Source organism: Lampetra fluviatilis, chromosome 60, assembly GCF_964198595.1.
Source record: "Lampetra fluviatilis chromosome 60, kcLamFluv1.1, whole genome shotgun sequence".
Classification (NCBI taxonomy): Eukaryota; Metazoa; Chordata; class Hyperoartia; order Petromyzontiformes; family Petromyzontidae; genus Lampetra; species Lampetra fluviatilis.
Genome location: NC_136334.1, coordinates 1,308,575 through 1,330,937, shown reverse-complemented (window position 1 = coordinate 1,330,937; position 22,363 = coordinate 1,308,575). Strand labels below are relative to the sequence as shown.

The window sequence follows — 22,363 nt, the reverse complement described above, 5'->3', positions numbered from 1 at the left end:
TTTTCGAAATCAAAGTAAAGCCGAATTAACATAGCCACTGCCGTGCCCTCGTCGAGAAGGCCGCTGTCCGTTCTTACAGTTAAATGCTAATTTATCACATTAACATCACTAGCCCCAGCCACGTCTTTATGACCCTTGGGCTACACCCGTTTCAAACCTTTTAAAAAAATTTGCCTCGCCAGCAGACCATGCTTTCCCACCTGATGACAGACGCTTGTGTTGCGCCCGAAACGTGATTTATTTTATTTGATACCTACGTGACTTTACCAAAAGAACCAAAGAGTAATTCCCAGAGGTGGGACAGTCATTGTTATGCAAGTCCAAGTCGAGTCGCAAGTCATCAAATTCATGACTCGAGTCTGACTCGAGTCCAAGTCACATGACTCGAGTCCACATCTCAGGTGGGACAAAGTCATTGTTATGCAAGTCCAAGTCGAGTCGCAAGTCATCAAATTCATGACTCGAGTCTGACTCGAGTCCAAGTCACATGACTCGAGTCCACACCTCTGGTAATTCCTGTAGTCACGAAAGCTTCAAATCAAGTTTGGAAGATGGTAGTTGTCTACTAAAAGACGGTAGATACCTACTGGAAAATGGTAGCTAACTTCTGGTCGTTATTTTTAAAGCCCTCCCCCGAGTAAAGAGGTCGATAAAAGTGATCGATGTCAGGTTGTTAGTCGATTCATCGACTTCACCGTCCATAGACCCCTACAGGCTGCAGCCATTGAGGGCTTACAGCTGCAATACCACAGCAATACCTAACCACAGTTGTGGACTGTACCTAAAAATTGACCTTTAAAAAATGGAAAACGAAACATGTTCGGTCAAAGCGAGTTTAACCGTTGTGTAAGTGTCCATGGGGAAGATAATTTTAAGTGTTAAAACATGATCTGTGTTGTGTTGTACCCATTTGGTTGAATTAAGTAGGTGAGAACTCGAGAGACCGGGTTGAGTCTCATTCGCAAGAGTGGCCTGAGGCAAAAATGACAACAAAAAGTGAATCCGGTACAATAAATCAAAACACGGCGGTGAAGATGAAGATACATTGGAGCAGAACAGCCACATTTCAGGATAAATTAAAATGACCGCATTTAACAAGTTGGCGACAATGCATGAATCACTTCGCCAACGCACATTTATTGTTCACGTGACAGCTTTATAAGCTGTGTCGGGTGGAGGAGTGTCAAACACGCATTTTTGTACGCAACACGATTACACAAATCTATGTATTAATCGGCTGTGGAAGCTGTTTGACTCGTAATTCAAGCTGCTCATTGCGGGTTCGTAAATGACTGGCCCAGGACCCGTTCGGATATTGATTTTGCCAACTGACATTAGCCATGGCCGGGAGTCTGAGGGACAATCCATTTACTACGTACACATGGAGGGGGGAGGTGGGGTAACCCAAATGTGTACGCTTGCGTATGGGGGGTCTACTGACAATGTACGTACGCATAGGAATCGGGGGTGGGGGGGGGGTGAAGCCTCAATAACACTAAAAAATAATTTTGTTCCTGGGTAGTGTTATTTCCTAATTGCGTATGCTTCAAAAGTACAGAAAATGGCTATTATTCCCGACAAACTTTGCTTTTGTGACCAGGTCAGTGATATTTTTAAATTTACCTATTTCCCAGAACATTCCAGATAGATACAGTGCTGAGTAAACTTTGAGTAACTTCTAGAACATTTTACAACTTTCCAGTAATCTAAATAGTAGTATACAGGGGCCTTAAGCCCACCGGTTCAGTTTAGTTTCAGCTGCCTAAGTGGATACATATCTGCATTTTTCTGTAATGGCATCAAGAGGCTGCAAGCATCCGGAAGATGCATTTTTCTATGTCTGCGGCCAATTTATCAAGACAAGAGCGAAAACGTACTCTGTGGAAGCATCTGCTAAGATGTGTGAGGTCTACAAGGCATATTTCAGCAAGCCTGTCAGGGATCAAGACAACCCCTGGGCACCTCATTTCACCTGCGAGCAATGCAAAAAAAAACTCTGGAAGGTAAGATGGACAATTGTTGCTCGGAATTTTATCATATAAAATTTGTTAAAAAATAAAAAATTGTAAAAGTTTTGTATTATTTTTTTTACAATTTTCAATGTTATTGAAAAAAATATATATCATATATGAAAAATGTTGCGATAATCTCTTACACATTAGTCATGGGTGAAATAAATTTATGTTTATAGGATGGTACAGAGGGGAAAGAGAGCCATGAAGTTCGCTATCCCAAGAATTTTGCGGGAACCCACGAACCACCCAAGCAACTGCTACTTCTGCATGGTGGACCCTTCCAAACATTGGACTGGCAAGAATGCACCTGCTATCATGTATCCGGACCTTCCTTCATCCATCGCCCCGGTGCCACACTACCATGAGCTCCCCGTACCCACTCCTCCGGAGAGAGAGCAGCCGTAGAAGAGAGCAGCAAGTCAGAGAGCGAGGAAGATGTAGATCCAGATGACAAATTCAGAGGTGGAGCTGAGGAGAGAAACCCATACTACCCCAACCAAATATACCTCAACGACTTGATCAGAGATCTTGGTCTCACCAAATCCAATGCCAAGCTTTTGACGTCGAGGCTCAAGCAGTGGAACTTGTTGGATGAAAGTGTGCAAGTCGCAGATTAGAGGAAGCGTCACCAACCTTTTTTCAGCTTCTTCACCTGTCAAGATGGACTCTGCTTCTGCCACAATGTGACCAGTCTGTTCGAGGCAATCGGAATTGCCTGTAACCAGAATGAGTGGCGCCTATTCATTGACAGCTCATCCAGGAGCCTCAAAGCTGCGCTGCTCCATAATGGTAACAAGTACCCATCTTTTCCCCTGGCTCACTCGGTGCACCTCAAAGAGGATTACAATAACATCAAGACCTTGCTGGACACCTTGAAGTATGATGAGTATGGCTGAGAGGTCATCGGAGACTTCAAAATAGCAGGGAACCAAGTTTCCCTGCCATCTTTGCCTTTGGGATAGCAGGGACACCAAGGCGCACATCCACAGGCGGGACTGGCCAGAGTGGAACAAGTTCTCTGTGGGGAGGAACAACGTCAAGTGGGAGCCACTGTTGGACCTCTGGAAGGTACTGATCCCACCACAGCACATCAAATTTGGCCTTATGAAACAATTTGTCAAAGCTGTACATAAGGAGTTGGCAGCCTTCAAGTACCTTCAAGACTTCTTCCCTAAGCTGTCTGAGGCAAAGGTCAAAGCCGGTGTCTTCATCGGACCACAGATAAAGAAGATCCTGGAGTGCAATGAATTCCACAAGAAGCTCACTAGTAAGGAGAAAGTGGCTTGGAACAGCTTTGTCGCAGTGGGTCGTGGCTTCCTGGGCAATCACAAGTTCGAAAACTATGTGGAGCTGGTTGAGACTGGTGAAGAGCTATGGCACAATGGGCTGTAGGATGTCCCTCAAAGTCCATATCATTCATGCTCATCTTCATAAATTCAAGGAGAACATGGGAGCGTACTCGGAGGAGCAAGGCGAGCGCTTCCACCAGGATATACTGGACTTTGAACGACGCTACCAAGGACAGTATAACGAGAACATGATGGGAGACTACATTTGGGGGCTGATTCGTAAAAGTGATTTACAGTATAATCGTAAATCTCGAAAAACTACACATTTTTAAATATTTTGTAGTAAATTTTGTATTACTTCAGTATAAATACATGTTAATTTTAATTGATATGTTTTTTTTCTGACTTTATGTGAACGAAAAGACATAATCTAGATTTGAAGTTTACGTGACTGCAGGGATCCATACTCGTTGGTTCTTTCGGTGAAGTCACGTAGGTATAAAATAAATGAAATCATGACGTTTCGGGCGCAACACAAGCGTCTGTCATCAGGTGGGACAACCACAGCAAGAATCAACTGCTGAAGTGGGCAAAAGAGGTGCTTGTATCACGACGCTATATAGGTAAGAGAGCAGGGGGGGGGGGGGGGCAGGGAAGAGGGATAGGGAGGGTGGGGGTGTGGGGTCGGGGGGATGGGGTGCTGCTTTCCTGTCTACAGGAAAGCCACCCACACAGATTCCTACCTGAAACCTGATTCCCACCACCATCCGGCACAGAAGAATTCCCTCATCAAAACACTACACCATAGGGCCCACTGCATTTCTGACCAACACCACCTAGCCAGTGAACTGGAACACGTACACCAGGCCCTTAAGATGAATGGATATTCGGACAGCATTATCCGCAAAGATGTTTCTCCAACCATGCAGAAACAACCCCCTGGGATACCGATCAAAACCATCACATTACCATACATATAAGGCGTTACCAAAAATATTTCCTAAATCTTAAACAAACAGAAGATCCAGGTCCGTTTCAGTACCGTACACAAAATCCGTGATCTAATCCCATTGGTGAAGGATGTCATTCATGACATGCAATATCGGGGAGTCTACAAACTAAGTTGCACCTATGGTGATTGTTACATTGGGGAAACGAAACGGCATGTGTCGGACCGTGTTCGCGAGCACAAGGCATATCTGGAACACGGCAGGACTAATACATCCGCCGTGGCTGACCATTGCTATAACGCTGTGGGCTCTCATGATATTGTTTTTTCCGAGACCAAGGTACTCTGCAAACCTTCTGGCTACTATCAAAGGTTTGTCCATGAAGCCATCCAGATATACAAACATAGACATAACTTCAACCGAGAAGATGGATACAAATTGAGCAATCATTGGAAGGATGTTATCAACCAGGTAAAATCTTAACTGCTTTATGGTTTGCTTTCATATCAGCATCTCCATTTTCTTCAGCCTGCTGCTCCCAGCCCCGCTTACTTCCCAGCCCCGGCATCTTGCCATGGTTGCTTCGTTGCTTGCAGCACCCCATCCCCCCGACCCCACACCCCCACCCTCCCTATCTCTCCTTCCTGGCTTCGCCCCCCCCTTTCTTACCTATATAGCCTCGTGATACAAGTGTAGGGGTGATTGTCACTTACCATTCTGCAAGCCGGTAGTTTCCCTTATTGTCAATAGGGGGCAGAAGCGTTACCACGCCTAGGCAAATGTCCATGGGCCAGACAGGGGCCAACGGCAGATCCCAGTAAACGGATCCTAGGACACATTCCCCAGGCCCCCGGGTGGGGGGGAACCGGGGGAATGATGTCACCTTCCAGGATGGTCCAGAATGTTTCAGAAGGAAGGCGTGGCTAGGGCAGGGCAAACCACAAACGCGTATATAAGCCAGAGCACTCAGAGCTCTGGCTCAGTTATCTACACGCTGAAGACTGAAGACCGGACTGGAGAATAGAACCCTGGACCCCAAGCTCCGCTGTCTTTCTAAGGGCCGGAGCTCAGTGAGGCAGTGGTCAGGACCCACGGACTAGGAGGTCGGGTCAGATAGCTTCCCCTAGGTCCCAGCCGGAGCACGATAGGGAACAGGTTACCCAGTGATAGGTCCCGTATAGTCCGGAGGCCATACCTCCCGAGGTATCGGGTAAAGGTGTAATGCGGGCGTAAACGACCTTCCGGAAGTGACGTCATGGGGGGAGGAGTTACGTCACGTGGGGGAGAGGGTAGAGGTCTATAAGGGGGGTAACGGGAAGCAGTGGGGAGTGATCAGAGACTGGGAAAGTGTGAGGCCACGCAGGGCGAAGGGTGAGAGAGAGAGAGTGGCGAGATCGCCACACACCCGGGCCACGAGGATCGGCACCGTCGGCCAACGGTGACCGACCCCCGGGCAGCAGGAGCAGCGAGGAGGCTGCAGAGAGCAGCGGGTCTGCAAGGGAGGAGTTGGGCAGCAGGGGTCTGCGCGACGAGACAGCAGCGGGTCTGCTAGGAGGGAGTTGGGCTATGTGAGCGACAGCAGCCTGGGGCTGCAGAGCGGAGAGTATATAGGGGAGTGCCGTGAGGGAAAAGAGATCGAACCCAAATAAAGGACACAGGACAGAGAGAAGCGTCCGAGTCTTTTATTACACTGGTGTCAAAAGTGTAACGGCATGGCTAAACAACTGAGAAAAAAGAATATTCCGTCTCCGGCATCGGCTTCATCTTCCGACGACGATGACCTTCCTCCTGCGGTGGACCCGACTCCGGCAGAGGAGGAGATCCGTGCTGGGACGAGTGCGGGTCCGGGGGTCCAAGATGTTGCCGCGTCGGCGGACCAGTCTGCACCAAAGGACGCGGATTTAAGATGGAGTCAGATGGCGGAGCAACTTGAAACTCTCAAGAACGTACTTGCACAGTTGTGTGAGCTCGTTACGCCGAGGGCGGCGTCGGAAGGAGATGTTGGTGGTCCGCAGGAGCCCGGGTTGTCTTCGATGTCGACGCCATCAGCCACGCGGCACGAAGACGCCATCTTGGGCGTGGCGCACGACGAAAGGCGGGAAGCCGCCATTTTGGGCCCTCCGCGACGGAAGGCCGCCATCCACGGTGCGACGCCATGTTGAACATACCACCGGATGAGTCAGCGGCTGGAGGGAGCGCGCCAAGGAGTCGCAGTCGTCACTTAACCACTGTCAAGGAATTCTCCATCGGGGGCGATTGGAGTGCGTTCGCCTGCAGATTTTTGGCAGCGGTACGCTCGGTGAGGTGGACTGACGCCGAGGCATTAGAAGTTCTTCCGACTCTCCTTGATGACGAGTCCGTTCGATTCTTTCGCTCTATAAAAGCCGCGAAGAAGAAAACATTGCGTGGTGTGTTCGACGAAATGGCAGACGCTTACGAGCCGCCGGATGATGTTCATCGCCGGTTTGTGCAACGACAACGCGCACCCGAGGAGTCTCCGGTGGCGTATAGGGGCGCGGTACTGGAGCTGGCAATGGCCGCATACCCGGAGATGGAGCCTGACCTGTTGGAACCTCTCATCCTGGGGAAGATGCTGAAGTTGTCCCGGGATCTCGGCATTCCCATGCCGGTGTGCAGTCACGAGAAGCTCACATCCCGGGCTGCGGCTAAGTGTCTGGACGCCCAGTTCAACCTGCGCCGGTGGAAGCAAGTTACGGCGTGGACGGGGGGGCCCATCGTCGAAGGGGGAGCCGTGGGTTGGGACCCCAAGAAGGCAGTTTATGTGCCGGACGACAGGAGCCCGCAGGAGCTGTCGGCTGCCGCTGCTCCGTGGCCGGGGCCGCGGGCTGCGCCGCCGACACGGCCGCTTCGGGACGGGGCGCCCGCAGCAGGGCGCAACAACATCGACTGTTTCCGCTGCGGGCGTAAGGGCCATTATGCCAGGGACTGCTGGGCCCGCGTCCCGGGTCCGCCCCAGGAGGAGGCCTCGACAGCGGCCGCTCCAAGAAAAGATTCGCCAGCACAGGCAAGTCGGTGCGCACCAGACACCCGGCAAGGCTTGACACCTCACTCATCACCGTTGTCATGCGATCCGGGTGTTGTTAATAACGGGAGGCCATTGACTGCGCCTTGTCGTTCGGTAACGCAGTGGCGTAAGTTGGCTCGGCGGGTCGTCGCGGCCGCTACCGGTTCGTCCACCGTACCTGGGTCGATGCAAGGGGTGGACGTACGGATTTTGGTAGATTCCGGAGCGTCCGCGACCATTATTTCGGATGTAATATTCCATCTCTTGAACATCCCACCAGAGGCCGTGAGTCCGGCTTACGCTTCCTGCGTCACCGCGAACGGGGGTAGCATGGGCATTGTGGGCCAGGTGTACGCTACAATCGCTATCGGGGGAGTGTCGGCCTCGGGAATTGTGTTAATTTCGAGGTCTCTTGCGGTTCCTTGTTTATTAGGGACCGATTTTCTGGCCAAAATGCCCATTCTAATTAGAATTAATGAGAACTGCATTCAATTACCGGAAGGCCGTAAAATTGCGTTTTTGCCGTCGCCCTGGGGGCGACCTGCTCCTGTCGCACAGGTGCAGGCGTTGTCCGAAGTGTCTGTTGATATTCCACCTGGCTCACAGATTCTCATTCCTTTGCGTTATCGGAAGCCTGTACCTGGTCGTCAAGGAGCGATTGGGGTTTTGTTGTCGCCGTCCGCCACCATCACGGGTGGATCGGCGCTGGTTGGGGCACAAACTATTGTTCGGCCAGACCAGCAGCCGTTTTTGCAGGTGCTTAACGCGAGTGCCGAAAGCGTGTGTGTGCCGGCGGGTACCGTTGTGGCACATGCCACTACTGCGTTTACAGCTCATTATGATCTGTCCGGCCGGGGGTTTGTTGGAGGTGTTTCGGGCCCCGGAGCTGCAGATGACCGCTGGATTGCTGAATTGTGTGGGGAGAATTCAGCTCTGTCCGGGGAGCAACGTTGTGCGATTCGTAAATTATTATCGAGCTATTCTGATGTGTTTAGCTCCGACGATTTGGACTTAGGACGCACCTCGTTGCTTTACCATCATATTGACACAGGGGACGCTGCCCCTATTCGGTTGAACTCGCATCGGATGAGTCCGGCTGAGCGAGAGCATGTTCGAGGGGCAGTGGATGACATGTTGGCTGCGGACATAATATCTCCGTCTAACAGCCCATGGGGCGCACCTGTTGTTTTGGTCAAGAAGAAAGATGGCAAATTGCGATTTTGTGTAGACTTTCGTAAATTAAATAAAGTGTCGGTGGCAGATGCGTATCCCCTGCCGCGTATGGACGACTCTCTCGATGCCTTGTCGGGGGCGAAGTTCTTTTCAATGCTAGATCTCTCTTCGGGCTTCTGGCAACTTCCCCTTGACGAGTCCTCGCGAGAAAAGACTGCTTTCCGTACGCCGCAGGGGTTATTCCAATTTAACTGTCTTCCGATGGGGCTGAATGCGGCCCCTGCCACTTTTCAGAGGTTGATGGAGTTGGTATTAACGGGGTTGCAGTGGGAGACATGTCTTATATATTTGGACGATATTATCGTCTTCAGCCGCACATTTGACGAGCATTTATCGCGGTTGGAGGCTGTGTTCATCAGGATGCGTTCTGCTAATTTGAAATTTAAGCCTAAGAAATGTCACCTACTGCAACACTCCGTGCGTTATTTGGGGCACATCGTCAGTGCGGACGGGGTGGCCACAGATCCGGACAAAACTGCGTGCGTCCGTGACTGGCCAACCCCTGCCACGGTGGGGGATGTGCGTCGGTTTTTGGGGTTCGCCTCATATTTTTGGAGGTTTGTTCCAAATTTTGCTACGATCGCGAGGCCTTTGCATCTCCTGATGGGTAAAGGACACAAATTTGCTTGGGGGCTGCCAGAGGAGGCGGCGTTTCGAGGCCTACGCGATCTATTGGCTACGGCACTGACGTTGGATTATCCGGATTTTGCACATCCCTTCATTCTGGATACGGACGCGAGTGACACGGGCATTGGGGCGGTGTTATCTCAGTCCAAAGGTGGTGTGGAACGCGTGGTGGCATATGGTAGCCGGGTTTTGTCTCCCGCTGAAACCCGCTACTGCGTCACTCGCAGGGAACTTTTGGCTATTGTTTTTTTTCTCCGCCAATTTCGACCGTATCTGTACGGTCGTTCGTTTATTGTTCGCACGGATCATGCGGCCTTGCAGTATGCTCTTAAAATGGACCAACCATCCGGCCAGCTGGCACGGTGGTTGGACACGCTGCAAGAATTTTCCTTCCAAATTCACCATCGGAAGGGAGTGCGTCACGCTAATGCGGACGCACTTTCCAGGCTGCCGCAGCGATCCCCTTGCGCGTGTGCATCGGGGACGCATAGGTGTGGCCCGATTCAGCACCCCCCTCAGCCTGTCGCGCTGGCAGTCGAAGTGCCTGAAGCTCCGCTTGAGCCGGGGCCGGCTGATGCGGGGCCGGCTGATGGGGGACCGGCTGATGGCATTCTACATCTCCCGAGGTCTGTGTGGATTCGGGAACAAATGTTGGATTATTCTTTGGTAACGTTACGTAAGCGGCCTGTGAAGGGGAGTGGGAGCCTCTGTGCGGGAGGCGTGCCGGAAACCGCTCTCCGTGATGGCTTGCTGATGTGGAGGGAAGGGATGCAGGAACGCTGGCGTCTTGTTGTACCGGCATCATTGCGGTACGAATTAATTAGGACTCTGCATTGTGACACGCTTTTACATCTGGGGGTGCAGAAGACGCTATTGACGCTGCAGCGAGACTACTATTGGCACGGCATGACGACGGATGTCGTCGGGCACGTTCGCGCGTGTCCCGATTGTGCCCGCCGTAAGCCACCTAAACATCCATATGTGCCGCCGATACAATCTATTCAGGTGTCTCGAGTTAATGAGTTGGTGGCGTTAGATATTTTGGGACCCTTTCCGCCATCCGCTAGGGGAAATAAATATTTGCTGGTAGGGGTGGAGTACCTCTCCCGCTGGCCGATGGCCTGGCCCTTGCCTGACCAGTCAGCGGCGTCTATCACAGACGCCTTTCTATTTGGGTATGTTATGGACAAAGGGGCGCCGGAGAGGCTCCTTACAGACCAAGGCCGGAATTTTTCCTCTAAATTGTTGGGGGAGGTGTGTGCAGCTCTGGGTACAAAAAAAATACGGACATCTCCCTACCACCCACAAATGGATGGTATGGTGGAACGGCTTAATCGGACCCTGTCCGCCATGTTGTGCCATACGGTTAGTGAAAAACAATTGGATTGGGATTTGCATATCCCTGGGGTGCTTTCAGCGTACCGGATGACGCCGCATGCGGCTACAGGATATTCGCCGTTTTTTCTAATGTACGGTCGTGAAAACGTACCGCCGATTAATGAACAGTTGGGAACCGGAGCGAGGGGACCTGTCAAGCCTCTTCCTGATTATATTCAGGACACCGTTCGCCGAGTTACTGAGGCGCGGGTAGGGGCTCGCATGGCTACGGCCAAAGCCCAGGCTCGGAACGAGCGGTGTGTGCGACGTTCGAAAGGGGAATGCCCCTGGAAAACGGGGGACCTGGCCTGGCTCCATTGTCCACAGGTGCGGCCAGGTACCTCTCCTAAGTTACATAAGCCATGGCAAGGGCCGGTTCGCCTCATCGAGGTTCCCAACCCGCAGTTGGCGCGTGTTCGGTTTGGTTCTCGGCGTTGGTTCGTCCATACATCTCGGTTGAAACCATACGTGGCCCCTCGACCGGATGCGTCATCTCCTGAGGTTGCCTTGCCGGGGTCTGTTGCTGCCGACTCGCCCTTGCCTGTGCCTGCTGACTTTGCTAGAGCGCCTGTCGTGCCTTTCACAGACGAGCCGGCCGTGACGCGGCAGGGGAAAGAAGACTCAGCTCGGGGTGCGCCTACCACGGCTGCGGAACCCTTGAGGCCCGCAGCCCTTCCAACCCCGCCGCGGACACGATTGCGGGACGCCTCTGATGCTGCGCCTTCGAGAATAGGGGACCGGGACGTTGCCAGGCTTCCAATAGCGACAGACGAACTTCAGCCTGTCGCTCTTAAAACCCTGCCACGTTCCCGCTCGGCGGGAGGGCCACCGACCGTCCGGGACGGCCTGGCGACCCGCACCCGCTCGAAATCCCTCACATTTCGTTAATTATTGTGTTGTGTTCTTGTTCTTTCGGTATATTATGGTGTGTTCTGTGTCCTTTTTCGTATTCGGTCGTGTTCGCTCGCATTGCTTATTGGAGTTGTGTTCAGTCGAGGTCGGCAGGGTTTTCTCTACGGGGGAGGGTGGTGTAATGCGGGCGTAAACGACCTTCCGGAAGTGACGTCATGGGGGGAGGAGTTACGTCACGTGGGGGAGAGGGTAGAGGTCTATAAGGGGGGTAACCGGAAGCAGTGGGAAGTGATCGGAGACTGGGAAAGTGTGAGGCCACGCAGGGCGAAGGGTGAGAGAGAGAGAGTGGCGAGATCGCCACACACCCGGGCCACGAGGATCGGCACCGTCGGCCAACGGTGACCGACCCCCGGGCAGCAGGAGCAGCGAGGAGGCTGCAGAGAGCAGCGGGTCTGCAAGGGAGGAGTTGGGCAGCAGGGGTCTGCGCGACGAGACAGCAGCGGGTCTGCTAGGAGGGAGTTGGGCTACGTGAGCGACAGCAGCCTGGGGCTGCAGAGCGGAGAGTATATAGGGGAGTGCCGTGAGGGAAAAGAGATCGAACCCAAATAATGGACACAGGACAGAGAGAAGCGTCCGAGTCTTTTATTACAAAGGGACCGATATACCCTTTGTGTTAGGGACCGTGTAGCAAAGGCAATAAAATATCGTGTTGCCTCATAAGAAGTTTATTCGTCAATATATACAACACTACACAAGCACCTCGTTTGCCCACCTCAGCAGTTGCTTCTTGCTGTGGTTGTCCCATCTGATGACGGACGCTTGTTTTGCACCTGAAACGTCGTACTTTAACTTATTTTATTTTATACCTACGTGACTTTACCGAAAGAACCAAAGAGTATGAAAAGACATAAATTTGCCCATTTTCTCATTCAAAATAGGTAAATTTAAAAATATCACTGTCCTGGTCACAAAAGCAAAGTTTGTGGGGAATAATAGCCATTTTGTATACTTGTGTTACATAGTGTAATTTGTCTACATTGGTCTTCAAATGAGTTAGATAGTCCGGCAGTGGACTGTTTGCATAAACACGTTAATATTATTAATCCTTGATTGTTTCTGCGTGGATTATATATCGGCCGTCCTATATAATTCGGGGGGGGGGGTGTAAAAAGTTCGTGTGCGTACAGGGAGGGGGGAGTTGTCAAGTTTTGACAGATTTACACTATGAGATCTCTTTTACCAGTGGCAAAATATAGTAGTAGGTTTTTACCCTTTTAAACTGGTACAAAACTGACACCTTTATTCAAGGCATCATGTTTGCAATAACCACAACACAAGTAGTCAAAAAAAGCAAACAAAAAGAAGCAACTCTGATAATGATAATAATATGCACTGTCCTTGAAGTTGATTGGTCCACACCCGAGACGGCTTTCTTTAGAGCCTAGTCCCCATTGGTGTCATCTGGTCCAACACCAATGGGGACTAGGCTCTAAAGAAAGACGTCTCGGGTGTGGACCAATCAACTTCTTGGACAGTGCATATTATTATCATTATCAGAGTTGTTTCTTTTTGTTTGCTTTTTTTGACTACTTGTGTTGTGGTTATTGCAAACATGATGCCTTGAATAAAGGTGTCAGTTTTGTACCAGTTTAAAAGGGTAAAAACCTACTACTATCTTTTGACAGATTTTTGTGTACGTACTAAATGGATGGCCCATAACTTGGTACGCCGGGTTGATTGGTGCAGTGATCTGAACACCACCACTCCAATGAAGCACGGTTGGCTACGTACGGTGCGAAAGAAGTTCAACATACACACTGCCCATAGACTCAACACTGCCCATAGCCTCAACATTGCCCATAGACTCAACACTGCCCATACACTCAATACTACCCATAGACTCAACACTCCCCATAGACTCAACACTGCCCATAAACTCAACACTACATATAGACTAACACTACCCATTTACTCAACACTACCCATAGACTAATACTACCAATTTACTCAACACTGCACCTCCGATTAGCCCAGTTGACTACGTATGGTGCAAAATAAGTCCATCATACATACATACTGCCCATAGACTTACACTACCCATAGACTCAACATTACCCATAGATGCAACACTTCCCATAGACTAACACTACCCCATCGACTAACACTACCCCATAGACTAACATTAGGCAATAGACTCAACACTGCCCATAGACTCAACACTTCCCATAAACGCAACACTTCCCATAGATTCAACACTACCGATTGACTCAACACTACCCATTGACTCAACACTGCACCTCCGATTAGCATGTTTGGCTACGTACGGTGCGAAAGAAGTTCAACAGCATACATGCAAATGTCGATTGAAGGCTACTGAGACATTGTTTATATTTTATTCGCATATAATACTGTAATACAAAATATAAGACATTTCATTTCATTTGGCGACTATGATAATTATACAATGCTAAACCTACACGTAACAACGGAACTGGGGAACCTTTGTTCAATGTAAAACTGACAATAACTATTTGATGATTACATAAATTCAAAATCAAAAGTGCCCTATGCTTAAGCAAGTGATACATGAGGCTCATCCCTGTTGGTGGCTCTGAACCAGCGGTGTCAACTCGACATTTCTATGGTGGGAACCAGTCCGCACTGTAGGATCGACCGTTCCAGACCGGCAATTGAACTCACAACCTTTCGTTTGAGAATCGGGCATTTTGCTACGGTCAACAACAAAACCAATTGCAACGATTAATTAGTGGCAACGAACAATCCACGAAGCAATGCAACGTGGCTTAACATCAAGTGTTACCATCAAGTGTTAAGCCAAGTTAGGGTGAGAGAAAAGATGCGACCCGGGAATTGCTTTACGCCAATGCTTGCCGAACGGCCTTTACTACAGGGAGCTCTTAGAGAGACCCTTTAGGGCAGTGGTGCGTAACCTTTACTGCAGCCTTGCACCCCTTTGGTTCTCAATCGTGAAACATTAATGTTAATAAATACGTAGGTTTGATGAAACAAAAAAAAATCTGACCATGTTTCACTACTCCCATGAAGGGCATCTCTCACCGCCAGGGGGTGCCAGCGTGCACCCCAGGTTAAGAACCATTGCTCTCGAGGGTAATGGGCCTAATCTTCCACCCTGTCCAGGCATTTTAGAGAAGACGTATGGGAAACCCCACGTTTTCACTACACCCATGTAACTGTATACTACTGGGTGCACAGAGGTGGCGGTATTTTAAGTAACTTGCCCCGTTGTTTCTTCGGTCGGGCCACAAAATGGAATCATGCCGGTGGGTCCCTGGATTGCAAGTCCAAATTGCTTAGCCATTGCATTACAGCAGCATCCTAGGCATGTCATGATCCATCAAACAAAAATCAATTCTCACGCTCACGATACTTGCATCGAATCGCGCGTGAAAGAATCGTGATTTGAGCAAATGACAGTGTATGCAAATGACTGTACGGTTTCTGCAAATGTTATCCTTTTGGCTTATTGAAGGAACGAGACAAAACGAGACAAAAAAACATTCGACACAATTCAAAGGAGACGAAAAAAAAACTATTCACAACTGAATTGTGGTCGACATTGTGACGCAGAATCATGTAAATCTATCAAACTGGGAGGTGGATTGTCACGTGCATTCTTGCCATGGAGTTAGAACTGGCGACTATTTGATTATATGGATTCATTGGATACGAATTGCGATCGACTACTGTTGCGCGGTCGATTACTTGGGCCCATTTGATAGTACTCCTCTCCAAGGCTGGAAACCCCCTTTAAGCCACGCCCAGCGTGACGTTGATGATACTGATGACGTCACGATGCCCAGTCCATCACCTCCCACCCAGCGGCACAAGTGCAACAGAGATCGGACCTCTTCGTGCAATGACAGGTTTTATTTTTGTTTTATCCAATGAATCGAGCGATCAAATGGATAGCCCAGTTCTACATGGAATGATTTTACTCCTCCTAGGATTCGAGGAATTCTCACGATTTTGGGTCACAAATGATGAAATGCTCTCATTTTCATAACATCGCGTTGAATGCACCTGCAGTGGCTGCACACGGGCTATGCGAGTTAAAAGTAATTCTTGCACAAGGAGACGCATTATATATCGTGAGCTTACATTTTTTTTAGTCAGTGCTGCATGTCCAATACCCATGCCAAAAGCAACCCCTTTTAATTCTTATACCATTACAATTATAGTTTACAGCTCCCAAGTTAATCAACTGTTGAATTAAGGCCTCCCCATACCGTGCCAGTATGTGGGGGTTGTACGATCATTCTTCACCATTGTGGTGAGTGAAGGTCGGTGAAGGGAAGTGCCAAGGACCAGTTTTGATGTCACTCGCCACTGATGTTACCTGTGGCCTGGAAACACAACAACCACTAAGCTATCGCTCTACCATGAGAGTTAATTCTTGGACTACTTTGATTACAATTAAGAGTCATTCCAAACCACATTCACTCTCCTCCGATATTCATGGCATTTTATCGAAGCCTCAGTCGAACTCTGGTCAGTGATTGTCGCTTTTTCTCCTCTGTTGTCCCCGTAAAAATCTGGAACGCCCCTCCGCCATCCATCAGCACTGTCGACTCCCTGCCCCTGTACAATTCCAGGCCAGAGACTTTCCTCTTTTCCTCATCACATTCGAGGTAATGAACTTAATTAATTGTGTCGGAAAGTTAACACCACCATTCTGGCGAATTGCCCGATGATGCTGGATGCAATTACCAGCGAAACGTCGTACTCAAAAATTGTAAATGTTGTGGTTTCACGCTTCAACACACCGGTGGGCTAAAGCAGTGAACTATTTGTCCTTTGTCAACGTGACCCTTTTTTACTGATTGGCCGTGTCGGGTGGTGGAGGGTTACGACACATTTATAAATAACGCGATCTAAACCCAAAAACGTTGATTATGAAAGTCACGAAGGGAATAAATAAATAATAAAAATAATAGAAATATTAAAATAAATAAAATTATTGATAAATAATAGAAATCAAATATTATTTTATTTCTATTATGATTTATATTATTTAAATTATTTATTTTCATTTTTACCTACGTGACTTTACCGAAAAAAAAACCTAAGAGTATAAACACCAACGGTTTAATGGAGGGGCCAGGGAACCTTTTCCATACCGGACTTTGGCGGGAATTTCCACCTACTTCAAGTCACTTGTCACAGCAAGATACCCTCGCCAATGACAGAAGTGACTTTGGGTGTGCGAAAATTAGTAATCGCGTTGTTGCTGGGTCAAAAATATTCCCTTATGGTACCCTGATTCGTGCAACTAAAGAAGCATCTAGTGACTTAAACATTTAATTTTGGCTCGAACCGCATCATAATAATTCAGGCAATTATGCACATTAACAATTTTAATGACGACACGTTAGAAATTGTATATTTTTTTAACGATGCGTAGTCTACATTCAGGGGGAATGCAAAGATAAAGCGCGTTCTGTTTGAACATACCCCTTTGATTTAATATCTATCTTGCTGATCTCGTCAAGAAGAATAAACCATCACGCGAACTCTGGTCATCATCGCGGCGGCTTCTGGCTGGGCATCGAACAAAGATGATCACTGCATCGCGCGTTTTCAGATGTGCTTCTGCGGTCGTCTGGAACGCTCTTCATTCTGATATGAGGAAGCCACTGGAGCTACGCACGTTTAAACAATCTAGATTGAAACAATTTCTTTAGAACTACTTTTCGTGTTTAGTTTGTTGTCCTTCCCCCACACCTCCGATTAGCACGGTTGGCTATGTACGGTGCGAAAGAAGTTCAACATACGTACACACATTTGATTTTGAACGCCCTTTCTTCTCAATTGGCGATTAATTAGTGTGCGAGTGATGGCTCCGTGTCTTACAGAACAGACAGAGGTGGTCGTATGGATGGAGACTCACGGATCTGTGCTCACACGCGCACACAGCGTGAAAATTCTGGGAGAAGTCACAGCGCATGCCACCGCAAAGGAAAACGACACTCGACCCCAGCACGCACGGCCTGCCTGCCGATCAACTGTGGGTTGTACTTGCTTGTACTGCTGGGTGGACAGAGGTTGGGTTGATACGAGAAACTTGTCATGCCAGGAGATCGAACCGGCGGACTCTGGGATTGTAAGTCCTCACGCATCACCCTTGTGAATTGGCTCCAAAGTTGATGGTAGCTTGTATGTGCATTTGGGCTAGAAGCTGGGATTTGAGGGGGGGGAAACAACACCTTATTGTTTGAGGAAATGCTGTCATCAGCTAGGTTTCAATCAATCATTATGAATGCCCACTTATTTTGATGAGTCATCCGTTTAACACGAACCCCAACGATCTTTGAGGGGGCCCAGAGACAAAATACAGTGTAAACACCAACTTAATTATGCGTTGAATGGTGGAATAACAAAAAAACAACCCCATTGAATTGCTTAGAACGTTTGTCTTTTTTTGGCATAAAAATACTGTCATATATATACACACATTTTACTTTCAACTAACGCGTACTCATTTAATAGAAAACCATTTAAATACACCGTTTGATCGTTTGATTTTGTGCCAATAACCTCTAAGAAAATAAAACGACCAGTGTGCTTCCCTAGAGTTACACTACGACTACTCTGTGATGGTGGACCCAAACTAAAATACATAATAATGGGCGAATGTCAATAATATTATCTGGATATGACTGACCAAAGAGATTCACAATATATATTTTGCAAAAGATGTCTAATTTTCATATTTACATAGGCACATTAAATGTATAGTTTTTTTCGTACGACATCAGTTGTTTGGGAATATTAGAATTTGTTTGGATTCTCTGCCGTTTAAGTTATCCAACGCTGGCACACACTCTTGCAGACGATGTTTTTTCGGGTCTTTAATGTCCACCTTTCAGCAGACCGTGCACTTTGGTAATTCCCTGCAGAAGTAACTAAGAAGTAGGGATATGCTTCCAATTTAGTTTAATCCTCAAAATACCAATCTGAAAATCAGGCCGAGATGCAAAATTTAGGATGGTCCATTTTTCTTTCGGATTCATCTGAAAGTATGATGCCACAGGAAATGACGTCATAACAGTATGTCACTTCCCCTTTGTCCCCGCTAAAAGTGGCATCAATGCCACGTGATGCCGCTTTCGTTTCGCTCAAGCACGGTTTCCACTATTACAAAATGGAAATGATCAGAAAATATTGAATTTTTATATCCAAAACCCATCCCTACTCTGCTAAGGTTGTCGAGAGTGGGCATATTAACAACTCGTACTCAGAGCCACTAGTCTTAGAATCAATTGTGAAAATGAGTTGGCCCGTCATTTCTAAATGGAGAGAGGGGGTCTCCACCATGGTTACAAATACAACCTCGGAAACCAGAAGCTCTTATTTTAATAGGAGCACACAGGATGTATGCGCCGGGCTGTCTGTTTTGAGTTTTATAAGCTTCATTCACAGGGGGGGGAGGAATTGAAAGTGGCATTCACGTGACTCACACTGCTTTTAAATTTGTCCAAGATAACAGCGCGCAAGTGCATTATGGAAGCCAGCATGACAGTACAGCATACATGTCAACCCATACGGTTTACCCGTATTCTTGTACAAGAAAATTGAATGAAAGTATGTTTTTGTCTATTTATTTGTGTTTCTCCCTTGTGGTGGGACTTTGTAGGATGAACGTCGACAATCATAAGGGCACGGGGTGACCAATAAGGTCTGAATTGGTCTGTAATAAGATATGGGACAGCCAGATCAAAACGAGAGGTGCACTGGGAGGTCGGTATGAAATTGCACGTGTACCCATCGGGTTTCAAATAATCTACCGTATACTAATCTGGGTCCAAATTCAACGTGGTCAAAATAATATCTCACGCTAGCACGACTGCTATATTCAGGAGTGGGGCACTGTGGGAGTCGGGACGCATGAAGCCAATGCAGGTCTGCTGGCACAAAAGGCATCTTAAATATGGGACAAAGAAACGGCTCCAATGTTAAATGGAACCAATTGGTACTTTCATCTGGTGAGAGCTCATTGCAAGAGGGAACTTAGCAATTTTAATAATGCTGCAGAAATATATATACACAGTAGTCCCTTGGTTAACGTTTTTAATCCGTTCCACAGAAACTACTGTTCACCGAAATGACTGTTAATCGAATTCAATTATAAGTGTTTCCACTGCCAAAATAGTGTTTCCACTGTTAAAACAGAAAACATGTTAAGCATAAAGCCATTCGAGGTCTAAACATTTGCAAATGAGAGTTGCTAATTGGCTGAGGGCATGGCTCAGCCCTAACTTAGGAGCGCTGGAATTGGCAAAAATTGGCGTGCACAACATAAACACGTTACCGTTACATGAAAGTGTTAACGTCACTGTTAACTGAGGGACGACTGTATATAATTTAATTTCTTATAACTTTCACATTTGGGATTTGGGCTTAATGCATGAGCACACAAATAGCCCGTCCTTATGAACGATCACCCCTGTCTTTTTGTTGTTGTTTAACGTCCACATTACAGCAGACGGCCTGCTTTGGTAATTCCACGCAGAAAAATGGCCAACCGGATGTGGTAATCAGGCTACGACGTATATGTTCTCTTTGTTTCGTTTACACCGGGGAACACGATGGGGGGGAGGGGGGGCGGGAGGGGCATCGTTTTCGAATGGAAAACGCAAACGTTTTGCACGTGCAAGCAGCGTTGTCCTCGTCCCGTTTTACTTTTAGGCTCCTTACGACTGCTCAGTGTGGCCCGCTTCACACAAGCAACTCGTCCTCTTGTTACTCGGCAAAGAAACCAACGATAAGGTCGCCGCTGACCCCCCCCACCCGCGTCCTCTGTCGTTGTACGTCAATCACACGCACACCGCCCTAAGTGGGAGACTTTCGCCACCTCCTCCCCCACGAACCCACAGCTCCAAGGGCTATAACCTGACGTCTTTCTCCTCCAAGTCCATCTCGTCGTTGTCGGACGGCTGTGGGATCTCCAGGTTGAACTTTTCACTGAGCTGCTGGATAATGGCGGCGAGGTCCTCGGCATTCTGGGACTTTTCCTCCAGGAGCTCATAGCGCAGGCTAGAGATGTCCTGCTTGATGTCCTTGAGCTCTCCTGCAAGTGACACGCGGGCACATACATAAAGATTTCCTGTGTGGCCTGAACATACGATTGGTGCAAGTGCTGTTAGCGAGTAGCACCTATAAAGGCCAGCAATGCACATGAGGGGGCAAGTGGGTGGTAAGCATCACGCCCGGTCGCCTTTGTCTCCCCAGTGGCGATGTTTTACACATTGCTCCAGGTACTAATTTGAGGCTGAGTCGACCTAGGGGAGGCCCAGGAACGGTTCAGATAATCGTCACAGATGTTGGCCGTGAGCAGGAATCGAACTCGGGTCGCCGAGTTTGTAGCGAATCGCGCTAATCACTTCACTACCGCTCCCCATGTGTGATGTGTCGCACAATGACCTCACACGCAATGCCAGGGCGAATCCTTTTTGGCGCAAATTTTACGTCTCTCAAGTGTTGGGAAACCCTCTTTAATCAATGGGGAAAATCCCTGATAGCAACACAACTTTACACTCAAGTTGAACTCCCCATTGGTTTACATTTACAGAACTTATTGTGCCCCCCACCCGCATTTTGGATGGACAGACCAGACGGAGATTGCTAATCAGTGCTTTCATCCTCGGTTCGAAAGCGCCACAGTTGGTTCATACTATTTAAATTTACGTTCATTAAAAACGTCATCATCGTCGTCGTCATTGTGAGCAATAATCGTCACCACCATCAGCAACATCAGTAACTAAAAAAAAGTGTTTTTAATGGAATGTGGCCGTTACCTTCGTTGACCTCGTCGTTCTCCTTGTCGAACTGGGCTTTCAAGACATACCTCTTGATGAGCCGTTTCATGATTTGCTGCGGAACAGCGTGAGAGAAAGGGTGACCGCGAGCAAGCATTGCGCATTGCCTGATACTGCAATGCCATTGTAATTGTGCTGTCGTGCTGAGATAATTTATGAGCATATCAGAATCAGAAGATGTATTTATACTAGAGGAATCCGATTAACTATAAAGCTATTTTTCACAGATGTCCAGTAGGGGTGGATAAGAACGTTACAACAACAAACACCATCCGTACCAAACCATGGCATCATGGTTTACCACGTAAAGCCCCACCGAGCTATGTAGCTCTTTTGCAGGAGCGATCCAGCCATCACAAATGATAGCTCAACGAAGTGGTTTATCATGTGGAAATTGATAGCAGCCAAATACTCTAAACGCGTGATGTTGATTCTAAATTTGAAAGGAAAAACCGGAGAACCCGGAGGAAAATCCACGCAACCACGGGGAGAACATGCAAACTCCAAATACACAGGCGTCAGGGTCGGAATAGAACCCACGACCTCCTGCATACCAGGCGAGGGAATTAACATCTCGCCACCGTAGCGTTTCGTGTGGAGCAAGTGTGTGTTTACCTGGTAGCGGGTGGGATGCTGACCTATGCTGTTCATGCTTCGGTTCATGTTGCTCCTCAGGCTATACAGGTCCTGAGGAATGACATTTCGCACACACTCATGATAGGACAACCATTGACGCACAACCTGTCGACAGTAGCCGTAGACAATTTGATTGAAGCTGGACAAACCCAACGACGAGCTATGGAGCCCTTTAAAACACAGGGTGTCCGGCTCAAAAGACGGGTTTGCAATGGCGGAATACAACAGAGGAAGTTAGATCACTCATTAAATAAAATGATGAGAGATGAACTCAAAACAACGGAATGATGCATCCTCTGTATGTATGTGAAGATTATAACTGTATGGCCGTAGACCATTGTTGGGAATTTCTTTCCTTGCTTAGGGCCAAGTCGGACTTTCAGACACCTTTGGCGGGCAACCAAAGACACAGATCCCCCGTGCAGCCTTTAGCAGACTGTTGGGGCAAGTGCTGTTAGCGAGCACCTATGAAGGCTGGAACGGTACACGGGGAGCGTGGGTG

At 48.3% G+C, this 22,363-nt stretch overlaps 1 protein-coding gene across 1 annotated transcript in view; it reads right to left on the bottom strand.

The window, feature by feature from the left end:
• Positions 1 to 19,982: 19,982 nt before the first annotated feature.
• The window catches only part of LOC144950930 (short transient receptor potential channel 7-like), a 91,194-nt gene continuing 88,813 nt past the window's right edge, over positions 19,983 to 22,363 (bottom strand). Inside the window, exons 13-15 of the mRNA XM_078881110.1 lie at positions 21,841 to 21,901; positions 21,205 to 21,280; positions 19,983 to 20,477 (exon numbers count right to left, since the gene is read on the bottom strand). Coding sequence (XP_078737236.1) covers positions 20,293 to 20,477; positions 21,205 to 21,280; positions 21,841 to 21,901 — 322 coding nt within the window. The 3' untranslated portion in view covers positions 19,983 to 20,292. The remainder of the gene's footprint in view (positions 20,478 to 21,204; positions 21,281 to 21,840; positions 21,902 to 22,363) is intronic.